The following is a 16,080-nucleotide window of genomic DNA, read 5'->3' as shown; positions in this document are numbered from 1 at the left end:
AAGACATGGAATTTGTAGCAAAACTGTGTATGAACCCTGCAGTTGAAGGATGGGTATTTTTTCAATATTTTGTAATTTTACAGCAATATTGCTAGAAAGCAACTACAGAAGATGTTGCTTTGTTCACACTACAGCATTTTTAGTCCAGAACTTACTGTGGATATCTGTGTCCTTTCAAATTAGAATTGCATTGACAGATTGGAGTCTGAGAAGTGGAAAGCATTAGGAAAGACATTTACCTTCTCCTACTACTTTCATTCCTGAAAGGACATCCTGGTCTTGCCTAGGGGTATAAGCCCAAAGGCGGGCTTTTTTGGCTTCAGTCTCCCGGAGCCTAAGGGATGGTAGTTTCCGCTGACACCTTCATGCATACTTAACATGTTACTTAAGGTGGCATTCTTCTAAAATACCCACATGGATTAAAGAAATGCTCTTCTTATGGAGGAGAGACATCAACTATTCAGAAGGTTTTGGACAGAGACATAAGGCTGCTGTCTGTTCTTCAGAAGATAGGATCTTTGATTCAGTCTGACAAAGTCAATTTGATGGTAAAGGGAATTGTAGTAAATAAGGGATGGATTTGCAGGCACTGTAATACTATAAGCACATAAGCCTACATTTTTATGCTTTAACTTGAGTATACTGAAATGATTGAAATAAAAATGTGCAGTATTATGTGCAATGTATATTACAGATTTTAAGGTCAGATGTGACTGTTTTTGCTAGCTCTTTACATGGGTTTCTCCTCACAGCCTACCTCCAGGAAGAATAAACTGTCTTGTCAAATGATCATATCACTCTTACGATCAACACAAGCATGGTGAAACCAATGGCACTCCTGTTATAAGACCACTTTAGTGGTCAGTGTTGGATAGAATTAAGCTCACCGCTGCGCTCAGAGAAATTAGTTTGTGTAGGTCTGATGCTCCGTTAAAACATTAATGGCCTTCACTTTAGAAAGCAGATATGATTGGGCAAATTGTTGAAATATTTAAAGTGTGGTCTGTTAAAGCTTTTACCACGCAGCGCAGCGCGTCAAAAGCTGTATGCAGTAAGGGGGCGTAATTGCCTCTCCATGCTCATGCCAGTCAACGCAGTGTGTTGCTGCCATCTCCTTCCGCCTGGCTGCCACCGTTGATGTCACTCTACTTGATGACATGGCAGTTTTGTTGGCATTTCTGCAGATGGCCTCTGACAGGAATAAGCAAAGAAGAAAAAAAGAAGAAAGCAACTTTTTGAGTACAAGTGATTTGTTTGTAGATCCCCAAACATTTCAACGCTCAGTTGATGAGTGTATTTGAAGATGAAAATGGCATTTTTTTTATGCGGCAGTCCCTGTGATTTTGTCCCTGAAGGCTGAGTGCAGGACACTTAACAACCTCCATACAGGCTGCAATTACTATGAGCTAAGGTTAGGTTTATGACCATAGCTTTTGGAGGCATTAGACCGGACAAACTAGTGATTATATTGTATTGTGCAGATTTAACTGTGTGCGTGACATACCGTACACTATACCCACCTCTAGATGAATATGTTCTAGTAATCATTTATGACTGCCTATGAAGGATTTCCACTGGTTTATCATGTCATAATCTCACCACGGTTTTCAAAAAAGACCCAGTTCATTTAATCCACAGCGATACGATCATCCTCAAGGTCCCTTCACTCTCCCCCCCCCCTCTCATCCTTTTGTTTGATTAGGCATGACCCTCTACTCATTCCGGGGAATGAACAGATTGAGAGCATGGACGTGAACGTAAAGAAATATGACTCCACGGGGATGTTTCACTGGTGCCCGTCCAAAGACATCGAGAAGGTCATCTTGGTGGGTACCGCTCCCTCGCTCCGCACACGTCATTTGTCCCTGACACTCTTCTCCCCCGGTGACAGATGTGTCATGTCACAGAGCGCCATCAGAGGTTGACAGGGCACTTAAACACTTCGTAATGAGGTGTTTGACATGTCATTTGCTATATGGGGGCGCTGCACATAGAACATTTCTTGTACTAATACATATGCCACTTTTCAAATTACGTTCATAGTCTATTACAGTCATGTGCTGCGTGATATATTTTATTGGGTGAATAGGCAACTGAAAGAGAGAAAACATTGCAACATTTACCAGTAAAATGCTGAAGCCAATATATACCAAATCCATGTCAATGACAACAAATCATTTCTTTTTCCCCCCTCTCAGACCCGGAGCGAGGCAGCCATGACGGTTCTGAGCGGCCACGTGGTCGTGTGTATATTCGGAGATGTGAAATCGGCGTTGATCGGTCTCCGAAACCTCGTCATGCCTCTGAGAGCGAGCAACTTCCACTACCATGAACTGAAGCCCATTGTGTTCGTCGGCTCCCTCGAGTATCTGAAGAGGGAGTGGGAAACTCTTCACAATTTTCCAAAGGTCTCCATTCTTCCCGTGAGTACAGTAGAATCACTTATAATGTTACAAATAATGATGCAACACTTGCCTCTGCAGGTACCCAGACAAAAAGGTTTTATAAAAATCATATAAGGTCTGCCTTCTATGATTCGTATATAGGGATGGGATGATATGCTTATCTCATGATACGATTCAATAGGCAATATGGGGTTCATGATTCAATACAACCACAATACAATGTGATAAATAAAAGTTAAATGACAACAAACTATAACTGTGCAGAATTATGTTTATTTTTTAAGTCACAAATATTTCTAGTGATGGCATTGGCTTGCTAGAATGTAAACAACAAGCATAGAGAGCTTGTGAAACTGTGATGGGCAAGCCGGCTCATTTGTGATTACTACAGCAGAATAACATGTAGCTAATATCACGATTCATTTTTCTGCCCCACAATACGTATTGTCACATTTTTGTATTGCGATATATTGAATTTCGATATATCGTCCCACCCCTATTCGTATAGGTTTTGCATTTAAATATGTGATACCTATAGTTTTAATAATATGGAAGTGGCCCTATATAACTTAAAAGAGTCATGTAAGATTCATAGTAGATTTTTGTAAAGTCTCACTTATATAGGTGGCTTTTAAGTTACTTGCTATCCACTTTAAGGAACATAGCTTGACATATGAAAGGCAGATAATATACAAATCTTGTTAGATTCTTGTAAATCTTTTCCATGTGGGTATGACAGTTCAAGGACCAGAATTACAATTTCAAAGTGGCTACATTCTCATTTACCCATCGTCTCATATAGGTGGGATAACAAAGTTTGCTCCCATCTCCCCTCCACTTCCTCTCAAAGGGCACACCGTTGAGTCGGGCGGATCTGAGGGCTGTCAACATCAACCTCTGCGACATGTGTGTCATCCTGTCAGCCAATCAGAACAATATTGACGATGCGTCACTGCAGGACAAAGAATGCATCTTGGCGTCACTCAACATCAAGTCCATGCTGTTTGACGACAGCATCGGGGTCTTGCAGGCTAATTCCCAAGGTAAGGAGTGCCCTATCATAGTTCACTGCACCGCCCGCGAGGGACAGCGCCCTGGCACAGAGAATATCCCTCACTGGCTACTGCCTGGCTGACCTGGTGTCATTGTGCTTGACAGTAAACCCTAGTGACTATTCCTCAGGTTACTGTAACAACTGGTTTCCTCACAAACCTAATTGGTGACAACGTGCACTGCAATGGCACAAAAGGCCTTACCTGGATTGGTAGAGTTGACTTTTAGGTTTCTATTTTTTCCGATTGGATATTCTTATGGAGCCAGTTTATAAAGATAACAGCAATAATAATGTGTATAATTTATGAATATTGCATGTACAGCTCTCAGAGAAATGAGGCACTCATGTGGCTCGAGATGGCCTTCAATAATGGTCACTCCCTGGCATTGAACGTAATGCTTTTAGAAACCTTTTGACCTGAGGAGAGAAAAAAAAAATACCCTGCCAATTTCGTTATTCCTCTAATACATGTATGACCTAGCATTTGCCTTAGTCAGCAGTAAGTGATGGATGTCAAAACATGGCCTATGTATAATGCATACAGCATCACAGATTTAATGTGCTTACTTGTCAGTCTGAGGAAAGCAAGGAATGTCAAGTCAATTTGAATTCCATCTTGTGTCACTTATTTTCTATTTGGCGGCTCTGTACTGTACACGCATTTTTTCGCGTAAAAGGTTTTCCGTCGCCACGCGGACACACTCTAAGGGAAACAAAATGAGCAGTGTGTCACATCTATTATACATAAACTAATATTGGACCCCCCTCTCAAAAATACAGTAACATCACACTCAGCACCTTTTTGCCTCACCAATGACCAGGAATGGATAAAATAGCCCAACATTTTTGCTCTGCTGATATGCCCGTTTGTATCCTCTGATGAAGTCTTGAATATTGCATCAACAGATATATGTTTTATGGCATGTTTGTGTCCATTTAGGCTTCACACCACCTGGGATGGACAGATCTTCTCCTGAGAACAGCCCAGTCCATGGATTAGTACGGCAGACTTCCGTCACAACTGGAGCAAATATTCCTATCATAACAGAACTGGGTACGCCTGCTGCTATATACATTCGTGTCAGTTCATTGAAAATTCTGTTACATGTACACTGTATGCATGATTTTTCTCCGGTTAAGTAGTTATAAACAGATCTGAAAAAATAAAACTTCTGCAATTGCAGGCTGTCAGCGCTTGATTAACAGTACTAAAGATCCAGTCTTTCTATGTTTTTTTTCCCCCTTGTTGACATGCTTCAGTAACTGTTTTTCCTCAACACTTGTCTAGCACCATTAGCAAAACCAGGCAAAATACTGCCTGTGATTTCATTCAGTCAGGATAAAAGCAGTGGGACCAGCATACAAATGATAACTGAGCTGGGTAAGAAGTGCCTCTGTCCTGTACTGCAGTGTTGTAACTGCCGCTGCCTCCATATCAGCTTCCTTTTGATTTCTCTGGCTGCACAAGAGGCCCAGTCCATTCCCATGGCATCACTTTGAGCACATTTTACCCTTGGTTCTGGTTGAAATTGCCTGTCTTGTTTTGGCCCCTTATCTCAAAGCGAATTTTTTTCCCTTTTATTTTTCTAAGAATTGCAAGGCCTTTGATCCCTCAGAAGTCCTTGTAGCTGTTTTCATAGCATCTTCTGTCGGATCATATTCTCTGGCCAATGCCCTCTTTCATCTCGGCCCTGTCAATATGACTGACATTTATTTTTTGCAGAATGTCCTCGCAGAAGTAGCACTTCTCAGACAAAATTTGACATCATTACGTTCTTCCAGCTACTGCATGTGTTTTTGTGCTCAAAGATATATCTTCCAAAACGGTTCTAGGGCAATGAGATACTTTCATTTGTTTTGACATACAAGTGCAAGTAATGGAAGTTCTGTCTTGGATTTACAAGACAAACAATGGCATATTGGTGTTACTGATATTGACCCCAGGAGGACTTTGAATCGAGGCCTGGAGCTTTGACAATATGCATGGTGTCATGAGAGTGCATGAATGGCCTGGATATGGAATGTGGCAGAGGCGAGTTGGCCACAAACACAAATACCAGACTCAGATGCATTTCAATTGCATGAAGAAAACAAAGCAATTTTGGCCAAATTAGTAACTAAAAAAAGACTATTTGTTGAATCATAAAATGAATTCTAATACAATCCATATCTGCAGCTACTGACTGTTGTGCACAGCCACTCTCTCAGGCATTTTGTTCTTCACTGACATTACTTTCGTTGATTCTATTTCATGTGAATCAAGTATTTGCCTGACGTACTGCTGCAGCACACAACGCATGCTATTTCTAAATAATACCGTAAGATCTGCTTTGGTAAATGACTAAATATATAAGCAGAATCTAAATGAGTGATGCTTTTTTCATGTTTCCCTACAGTGAATGACTCCAACGTTCAGTTCTTGGACCAAGACGATGATGACGACCCAGACACAGAGTTATACCTCACTCAGCCTTTTGCCTGTGGGACGGCCTTCGCAGTCAGTGTGCTGGATTCCTTAATGAGTGCTGTGAGTCAAAATGATTTTAGCTCACCCATCTAAAGAGGTTATGATAGAGGTTAAATTTCTTTGCATATCTGAAATATGCAAAGAAATCTTGAGTTATGGTATCGAGGCAGATGGCAGCGGAATACCTCTGGTCCCCCAAAAATGTAGGCATTCTCTGCTCCTGTTAAAACAATAGATGACAAGACTGGCACTTGTACTAGGTATGATGGCTTCATTTGTCTGCCTTTCAGTTTGAGTGAGGTTAGAACAAAGCTGCCTTCAAGTGCGCTCCGGTGTAGACAAAGGTAATGCTACCTAATGGACAGCCCTCATCCATCATCCTAGTCAATAGTGCTGTCAGCAGCCGAGGGAGATGTCACTGTGCTGTACAAGCAGGGAGAGACAGGAGACCGCGCCGCTGAGAAGAGGGCGGACATTTGCCCTTGCTTGTTAATATCAACAAAAGCAATAACCGGGTGTTATTAAAAAAGGCAACAAGTGCAGTGAGGAAATGCATGATAATATACTGCAGCCACGCGGGATTAATATGCAGTTTGGGAAGTTGTTTGTCCCACTGGCCCATCAAATAATTCTCCCCTATTTAGCTGTAAGAGATCCCTTACCTGCCTCTGTCTCTCTGTGATGGGACTGAGAGTAACCTGCAGTAATTGGATTCTCCTGTCTTTTCACTCAGCGCGCGGGGCAATGTGACACGACAGAGCAAGGGGCTAGATAGCACCGCTCAGACGGGCTGGCACTTTGAGTAGGTGCAGTTGTGACTTTGGTGGTGCTTGCTTAAGGACTTACACCCCTCGTCCCGTCCCTCCTCCTCCTCTTTCCCCCCTCCTCCTCTTTCCCCCCTCTACCTTCATTCCTTCAGACATACTTCAATGATAATATCCTCACCCTGATCCGGACGCTGGTAACAGGCGGGGCGACGCCGGAGCTGGAGGGCCTGCTGGCGGAGGAGAACGCGTTGCGGGGCGGCTACAGCACGCCACAGACCCTGGCGAACAGGGACAGGTGTCGCGTCGCACAGCTGGCCCTGTACGACGGGCCCTTCGCCGACCTGGGGGTGAGTGACTGGTCCTGTCACCCGAGGGTCAAGCACGCCTTTGTTTGCTCGTGTTCTCTAGCAGGGGTTAGGGTTAGCTTTGGTCACAAAAGACCGTACTATGTAAGTCTAAGTACGGCTGTGATTCAGAGTATAAGCTTATTGGAAGAGGTCTCCCTACAATAGGTGAGTGCTGTATCAATGCAATTCAAAGTTGGATTCCAAGTTCTTCTTTAGTGGGAGATATCTGTTCATCATGAAATGAGTCTGTGGAGTTTTGAAGAAACATTTTTTTTTTTTTATGTGCCGTATACAGTATGTTGATTCTCCAGTTTCTATGCAGAAGACATCCAATTTCAAAACAGATATTAGAATCTAATATACAAGTAATTTATAATGCATAAATACAGTCATTGATAAAAGCCAATACTATAGGCCATCCATAGACTGGCACAACACAAATGATATCAAGAGTATAAATTTAATCATTTGCTATTTGGGCAAGTAACCTGCTTTAAGCCACATTATGGACCTAATTAAAAATGTCAGCGATTACCTCATATTCATATTTTTCATATTATATGATGATGTAGAGCTGATTCCTCCACAACACAACAGTTTATACATAAGCCAGAGGCCAAAATAGTAGAGGTTTTGTGCAGCACAAGTCTAAAAATGTATCTTAGTATTATCTGAAGGACTTGCACATGACTTATTCTTATTACATTCTTTTTTTCTCTGCACTGTTGTTTTTGTTAAGTGCCTATCACTTAACAAAGTCTGAGATACAGATGGTATGCTGCATTATCTCTGTGTGGCTGTCTTGCAGGATGGCGGCTGTTACGGTGACCTGTTCTGTAAAGCACTGAAAACATACAACATGCTGTGCTTCGGCATCTATCGATTACGAGATGCACATCTAAACGCACAAAGCCAATGTACCAAGCGGTGAGTTCCCTAAGCGTCCTCGCATTGAGATGCTGGAAATCACTCAATAATACACTCTACTCAATGCTTGTTTCCCATCTTTTCTCTCTCTCCTCTAGGTACGTGATAACCAATCCGCCATATGCGTTCGAGCTGGTGCCGTCAGACCTAATATTCTGCCTGATGCAGTTTGACCACAACGCTGGCCAGTCCCGAACCAGCCTCTCCCACTCCTCCCATTCATCCCATTCCTCCAGCAAAAAGAGTTCCTCCGTCCACTCTATCCCCACCACCAACCGCACCAACCGCGCCAAAAGCAGGGACTCACGAGACAAACAAAAGTATGTGCCCCTCTAAAGCTGTCTCACTGTCTTCTGTGCGTGAACAGTGCCTGCCAACAGTTACCGTTGTCCCGTGTGTCGTTTTGCAGGATTCCAGACAGGACTGAAACCTGTCCGGGTGCGGCTGTGTGTGTGTTTGTCTGTCTGAACGTGTGTGTATGTACTCCTTTTGTACGGAGTGTGTCTAAGATGCGTGTCGGGCTGCATTCAACAACGCCGTATACAGTATAGTGCAGTTTATCCCCTCGAGAGGAAAGCATAAAACATTTTTCTCCTTTTTAGTTTTCTGTTTCTCTCAGCCATTTTTGTTTCTGGTGTTTCAAAAGTAACATCATAACTGCAGAATCACTTTAAGAAGATATGCATTGTGTGACATTAACCAAGACAAAATACAACACAGCACAATCTATCCCCCCCAAGAGTAGAACTGGCAAACATTTCAGGATGACTTACTGTATGTGTTTGCTTGTGTTAACATCTCTCTCCTCTGTTGTAGTGGTCGGTCTTTCTAGCTCATCATCTTAGCATTCCAAGTTTTGTTTGGGTGAAACTTGTGTTTGCAGATTGTTTATTTTGTTTATATTAAAGCTGAACCATGTTGTACTTGAATTGCACTTAATTTATTATATATATAATACATAATATAACTAAAATGACTTGTCTTAATAGTCCATATTATGTCACTGCAAATGAGTAACTTACATAAAATACTGAACTTTATGTCCTCTTAAATGCCTTTTTTGATAGTGATTTCCTCTACCGTTCAACCAGTACATTTTGTTTAATTAAACGCTGTGTTCCAGTATTAATTATCATTTATATAAGAAATTTTGCTTCTAAAAAAGTACAAACTGCAACCATTACTAATAAAGTTCCATCTGAAATATAAATACATTGTCTTCACGTCAGTGTGACATTTATATTGAATGGGAATGGTTAAGAGTTAGTAAATCACTGACTAACTGTTCGTGTCTTTTGAAGCTTCACTGTTATAATAACAGATAGACACTACTTGATAACTCTTTAATGGATGATCAGTAAAAACTAAATGATCTAATATTGTTTCTGTGGTGAGTGTAGGTTCAAAAGTCAATGAGGATGTGTTGAATTTTAACAGCTGCTGAATGAACACTACAGTCTCTATGGTTAGTAATCTATGCCCATGTGAAACAGAAATAACTTACTTTTATCTGCACAAATTCATTTACATTCCACATGTTACACAAATACATTTGTGTTCCACATGACATTGCTGAACCTTGTTGTTTTGTGCCGATTTGTAAGTGTATAACACATTTGGTATGCCAGCTGCATGCTGCTCACTGGGTTCTGAATTACAACTGACACATGGACAACATTACCTTCCAATCGCTTTGGCAAGAGGCATGGACACAACATGGCTGCTTGACTGTGCCACGTGCTATAATGCTTAGACGCCTACTAATACTGCTTCAAGATTATGATCTATGCTTTTTCTTCTTTTACTTTTGTTGGTAGCACACTAATGCTTAACCTACTCTACATCCACATGTAATGAGAACATCTGTTGTTATTATCCTTCTGATCATCATGCTGTACAGTTTTTGTTGTTGATGGCCATATTAGTATGATTGAAACATTTCCCATTTAGCTTACATTTAGTGTACCACTTTCTTTTTCCAAAGTGCAACAAGGATGAATAGAGTGGGCCAAGGTATGGACGTGAATGGCTATGCATGATGTTAAATAATGCATCAAATACGGTCATGTCCTTGTTGACATTTTGCTCTCCGAATGAAAGCCAAGAGCTTCAACTGTAGCTTAGTGTTTCCAAATGGCTGCATCAGGACCGCATGGTTATGACCTACGCAGTACCTCCTATAGTTCCTCATAGGTATGGCTGCAGAATGAGTGATCTGAACTCAATGGTTTGATGCCACTTCAACTTATTCTCAATCAAGTGATTTTTGCTGTTGTATTATTGGCATAAGTAGTTACTGGCATATGTGTTATGTGGCAGCACCGCCTCAGGTCATGTCTATGAAAATGCATGTCTATGGACATTGCCAAGTGGATGAATCACCAACAGTTTTACTGTGCCAGACTATCAATTTCCTCCTGTAAGAAAAGAAAGTTGCATCAAGCCAAAGCCTGAAGCCCCTCAAAAAAAAAAACCCCAACAACAAATCTTCTAGAGTATGAATCGTGTTTCAATTTATAGCTCCCTTATTAACTTCTAATTTGATACAGTGAGGTATGAAAAAAAGATTTTGGATGAGTAACTTAATGGTGAATTGCATGTCTGCTGACCAACAAAACAGCATGTTTCAGTGGCAGTATGGTACATGTGAATATTAACGCCTTTGGGCTTGAGATGATTCACACTATACAGGTGAAAATTGGGACATTGGGACATCAAGTGCAGCTTATCTGCCGTTATATATATCTTCTTTGGAGCATATTATTTTTATCATGTCAGAATTTCGTTCTACAACACGGTCACTTAAAAGGATAATTTGCCACTTGACACATACACCGTCTCCCAATGTTCTGTGTGCACTTGAAACAGAAACAAACCAAAGCAAGGTGATGTGGCAATCTGATAACAATGACACTGTGATTGACGTTCACGGACCATTAACTCTCTGATGTCCCTCCTCTTTGTCTCTATATGATTTTGGCTCTTTCTCAGAAAAGACATGGTTTACAGATGAGCCAGAGAATACCCACCTGAGGACCATACAGATCAAGCCTGTGAATACTCTCGCCGCCAACCAAGTCAATCAGTATAAATCCACAAGCAACTTGATTCCACCCATCAGAGAAGTAGAAGATGAGTGCTGAACTCCAGTCCCACGCTGACACTTGGATGCTTGGACTCCCGCAAGACTCACTGTGGGTGTTAGAATGGGAACGGGAACATTTTCTCACCCGCAAGCATCGATGAAGGATTCAACGTCAGTGACATGAGACAAACACAAAACACACCATGAACACTTTCCTCATTCACCTGTAAAGTTGTTATACTGCAGTAAGCTTATGAGCATATTTAGGATCATAGGTGAAATATACATGGAGACAATCATAGTCATATGTCGCGATCACGCAACCATTAGTTTGCACAGCTCAGCTTTAGTGGTGACCAGACTCCATGACTTTTTTTTTTTTCCATTTTGGGGAATGAAGGTCACTCCAAGGAGAATAGCAATGTAACTTATCATTACACACAAGAGGTGATTATTATGATTACTGGATAAAGTTTTGCGATTGTAAGCGTTGCCTTTTTAGCTGTCGATGAACAACGACTGCATAATATTTTACCCAGTGTTGCAGAGTTATTCTGTACAGTATGTTCAAATGTGTATTTTACATCCAGCTGCAATCCCACCACAATGGCACTATTAGTGACTGACTGACTCTCAGTGATTCCTCTGCCATTTGGAGCTAATTCACAACATTTGTGACAGTTAAGACGGCCAATGTCCACATCGAAATGGCATTCGGCTCCAGCCTTATCTCTATCCATTTCTTTTGTCTTATCTTTGCCTTTCTAAATTATGTTTGTTCTAAATGTTTTCATATTGTAGTTTGGTTGCAATGTCCAAAACCCCAAGAAATCTTACTGAGTTTGAAAACGAACATTAATATAAAGCTTTTAAATATCTGCATAGTTTCTCCAGGGGTAAAATTTCACGAGGAATTTTCAAACTGACAATGTCTCGTCAATAGCCAAATATGATAGAGCTGTTTTGATGCCGATATGATGCTACGAAACAATGTTTGTAACAGTTGCCGAGCTATTCATTTACTTCGACACCATAGACAGCAAAGCCAAATGCTCTGATATAGCATCACGCCATATGATCACTCTGTAGGTGAGTTGAGACGATGTGAAAGCCACATATCGCATGAAGTGGGCATCTATGAGTCCTCCTTTGGCTGTAAGCACTGCCTGACACAGGATTGTCTTGGAGGCCATTACTACTGTTATGTATGTCCTCCATGACCAATCTTAATGCCATAATCAGCGATTTTCATGCTTTTTGTAGATACTCCAAAAACAGCTCTATCATAAGTAGTGATTTTGGCTATTTAGATGTTATGCCAGCCTCCATTCTGTTGTTTTAGGTAAACCGTCCTGGTGATCAATCACACATCTCATATCCATACACCAAACAATTTATGCGCGTCTGTTGAAGCGCCGATAATTTATGTTTAGGTTTTTAAGCAAATGAGACCAGAATGCTTGGCCAAGAGTAGTTATTAATCATGTCTTATTAAAATAATAGAGTGTTGCTGTATTGGCACTGTTGTCACTTATCTTCAGGAGTGATGAAGGGGAAGTCGAGGGAAGCAGCGCACGCAATCTATAAAATCCTCAACTCACAGAAAGACACTTCGCAGTATAGCCTACAGGAGCCATATTTGATCTAAAAAGAGAGAGAGGGTATGACATTTTTACTGGCACAGAGAACACCCAAGCCCTCCATCCCTCCGTGCCAGTAATGTGCCAGGCAGTGCCGAAGCCAAACGAGGACTCCAGAAGACCCACTGCTGCGAAAAGAGGCTTGTAGTGTAGCTGGATTTACGCAAAATGTGACTTTTGCAGTGAGACTCAGAAATGTACTTTCCTCTTTACTTTCCATCTTGCCAGCTCAGAGGCCATTCTTCACAAACTCGTCTTTGAAATTTCTCGATACTCAGCTGCAGAATGACTGCAGGTAATTCCCCCGGAGGTGACTAGAACTGTAGTATAAATAATTTGATTAAAAGTCTTAAAACAATTTTTAAATAATCAATAATAGGACAGCCTAATAGCAATTCTTGTTTTATGACATAATTTATGTACTCTTTAAAGGAATCTGTAAAGCTTTATGTAAAATATTTCTTTCTAGTGAGAGGCGTTTGGCATTGCAGTCTAGTTTGTATTATTTTGTGCATTTTTTTTTTTTAGCACATTGACTTGTGGATACAATGACAGTGCTAAGTTACTATTTCTGACTATGTCATAATACCCAATAATAAATACAGTATATTGTCTTGTACAAATAGGTTTGTAAATAACTTGTACATGATTTCATTTTGTATTTTCACAAATTAAAAGCTGATGTATTGTGTTCTACAGTGTGTCATGTATTTTTTTCCCTTAATAAGGTAATAGTTTTTGCTGTTTGGTCAGAAAACAACACAGTAGGCTCAGTGGGTGTTACAGTGCAGCAGCTCTAGAGCACATCTTACACATTTGTGTACAGTCTTACATGCAGCACAGAGGGAGTAAGCTGTACTATATAAAGCCTCCTCTGGATGACACAAGGCACTTTGTGATTGCTAGACAAATCATCTGACACAGGACACCTCGGTGCAGCCTCTGGATAATGGTTGATAAAAACACTCTCCACATTCTCACCTTGGGGATGGAGCGGGCCCATCGTGTTGCTTATTAACGATTTTACACACCGCGGCACTGCGGGAGACTGTCAGCATGCCAATAATATTTACAGTCTGACACCTTCGCCACTGCATAGGCGACTGGAGAGGCCGTTGATTGTGCTGATCCCCCCGCCAGCGGCCTTGGCCCCCTCTCACTAAACAAAAACACAGATAAAATGTGGCTATCACAACATATTAAAACATTACTGCTCCCTGGCTGCATCAACTGTAAGGAGGAATAGAATAAAAAAAAATATTAATGGATTTCACATGAAGGTTACAATGAGCTGTACAGCTCATTGTAACCTTCATGTAAAATCCATCATAATAATAATAATTAGTATCATGTACTGTATCAGTGTATGTTATTTCATTAGGAAACCTTAATTAACAACCATGATCACATAAAAACTCATAACATAAACACACTGATTTGTTTAAAAAGAGAAGAGGGAAGACAGGCTATTGTCAGTGGTGATCAGGAGTTGTAGATTGCAGTTTTAGTTATAAAAACATTTTTATGAGGTTAGAAACAATCTAATTGGTTGAGTTAAACCTCAGTGGGCGGAGCCAAAGAACCAGTTTTTCTGGCTAAGTATTAGACTGAAGCAGTGAAAAAGGTAAGAGCTAAGAGAGGAGGAAGCTAATATTATGAAGCCTGTAACGCTGTGCTACTAAATGAAAAAGAAAGAAGAAGAAGATTTTGGCATACTAAGTCCTCTAGGTTAGCTAGTTAGCCTAGCTGACCTTCCAAGTTCAAACTAGCAATATTAGCTATCTACAGCTATCTACGCAAGCTAGTTACCCTGCTGACCTTCCAACATCTTTAATGCCATGGTCATGAATGAATGAAAAAAATAAGTCACTACCATTTATATTTTTTATTTATATTTTGACCAGAGTTTGTTGTTTGCCATTCAAGTCTGCCAGTTAGCTAACTGTGGCTCTTTGGCTCCGCCCATGAAGGTTTAAGTCAAAAGATTATTTGTACCTCCGAGAAACGTTTGTATAACTAAAACTTCAATCTGGTCAGAAGTCCTTGCCAGTCGCTGTGGGCTATACATGTCACACACACACACACACACACACACACACACACACAGATCCATGGCCCCCCACTGAAGACAACACTTCTTGAGCTGCACAGGCTTGGCTGGTGATAATAGTTTCCATGACAATGCAGCACTCCAAGTGCATCAATGCCAGCCTGGATAAACAGTGATCCTTTACCAAAACAAGGAGGTCATTACGGCAGCTTGTCAAATCAATGTTGAGAGTGTCCTGGCTGATTAAGGCGTCCCCTCTCAGTCCTGACACAGTGTCAATACTGGCTGGCCTGTGGCGGCACACTCCCATGATTGGACTGAAATGCCTATCAGTCAGGCAGCTGAGCTGGACTAATGATTCCCTGTGCTGCCTATTAGAGGGACATGACAATTTAATCCTGTGGGCCAGGCAAGGAAAAAGTGACCTTGGTGCTTTATATTGAAGCTGAGGTAAATTGACAAGAGCAGATAAATCTTTACCTTGGGCTATTAACAGAATTAAAGAACAACAACAAAGGGAGAAGGTCCTCCGTTTTTTTTTTTGTTTGGTTCACTTATTCTGTTCGGCCCTGTCTCTCCAAACCATATAAATATTGTTTGAATGTGAGAACAATCAGGCAAAAAATATCCAAAAGACGTAACATTTCCACTATGTAGCTGTGTGACCGGTTCAGTGTTTAGAACAAAGGGTCAAATTAAAGCCATAGGTTGAATTCTTCTACGCTCTGCTGTCTTCGCCAGAATATTGAATGTGGATATTGCTTGAAGCTGGGGGTTTTCAGATGTTCAAAGCCATTCTAGCATGGCCCCGGGGCAAGGTATATTGCCTTGGACATCTATCTTAAGGCTATGAGAACATTGTCTACATGGTTGGAAAAAGGCCATGTGTTTACACAGATGTTTCAAGCTTTTAGTACACAGATCTTCTGTGCCAAGCTGCAGCGCCATCTTTTGTGCCAAGGGCCATATACATTTTGCATTAGTTTACCCTTTGATACAGAAATGAATGGGAGCAGAACGCATAGACTTGCACGCAGGGTTTAAAACAAAGCAAAGATTTCGAGTGTGGCTATTTAAAATTTTGTTATGAATTTAACTTTAACTTGAGGAAAACATTACTCTTAAGGATTTCATCACTACAGCTTCATTTGTTCCTTTGTTTACAGTAGCTGTGAGCCTTATACTGAGAAGCATATTGTGTCTGGAAAAGTGTCCATTCTGCCTTTCCATATTTCTGCTGGTGAAATAGCAAACAAATGGCAAAAGATAAGCATTTCATCCCAGTTGTAAGGATAGATCCTCGGCACTGGGAGGCAATTTGCCTGTAAGGCGCAGTTG

At 41.0% G+C, this 16,080-nt stretch overlaps 1 protein-coding gene across 1 annotated transcript in view; it reads left to right on the top strand.

Moving 5' to 3' along the window:
* LOC139918500 (calcium-activated potassium channel subunit alpha-1) overlaps positions 1 to 11,086 on the top strand; it is a 76,407-nt gene extending 65,321 nt beyond the window's left edge. The window contains exons 21-29 of the mRNA XM_071907905.2: positions 1,703 to 1,826; positions 2,199 to 2,423; positions 3,256 to 3,448; positions 4,400 to 4,513; positions 5,856 to 5,986; positions 6,846 to 7,040; positions 7,849 to 7,967; positions 8,066 to 8,287; positions 10,959 to 11,086. Of these exons, the coding sequence (XP_071764006.1) occupies positions 1,703 to 1,826; positions 2,199 to 2,423; positions 3,256 to 3,448; positions 4,400 to 4,513; positions 5,856 to 5,986; positions 6,846 to 7,040; positions 7,849 to 7,967; positions 8,066 to 8,287; positions 10,959 to 10,980 (1,345 nt within the window). The 3' untranslated portion in view covers positions 10,981 to 11,086. The remainder of the gene's footprint in view (positions 1 to 1,702; positions 1,827 to 2,198; positions 2,424 to 3,255; positions 3,449 to 4,399; positions 4,514 to 5,855; positions 5,987 to 6,845; positions 7,041 to 7,848; positions 7,968 to 8,065; positions 8,288 to 10,958) is intronic.
* Positions 11,087 to 16,080: the final 4,994 nt, after the last annotated feature.

This window comes from Centroberyx gerrardi, chromosome 20 (genome assembly GCF_048128805.1).
Source record: "Centroberyx gerrardi isolate f3 chromosome 20, fCenGer3.hap1.cur.20231027, whole genome shotgun sequence".
Taxonomy (NCBI): domain Eukaryota; kingdom Metazoa; phylum Chordata; class Actinopteri; order Beryciformes; family Berycidae; genus Centroberyx; species Centroberyx gerrardi.
The sequence above is the reverse complement of the archived record's forward strand: the minus strand, read 5'-3'. Positions and strand labels throughout refer to the sequence as shown.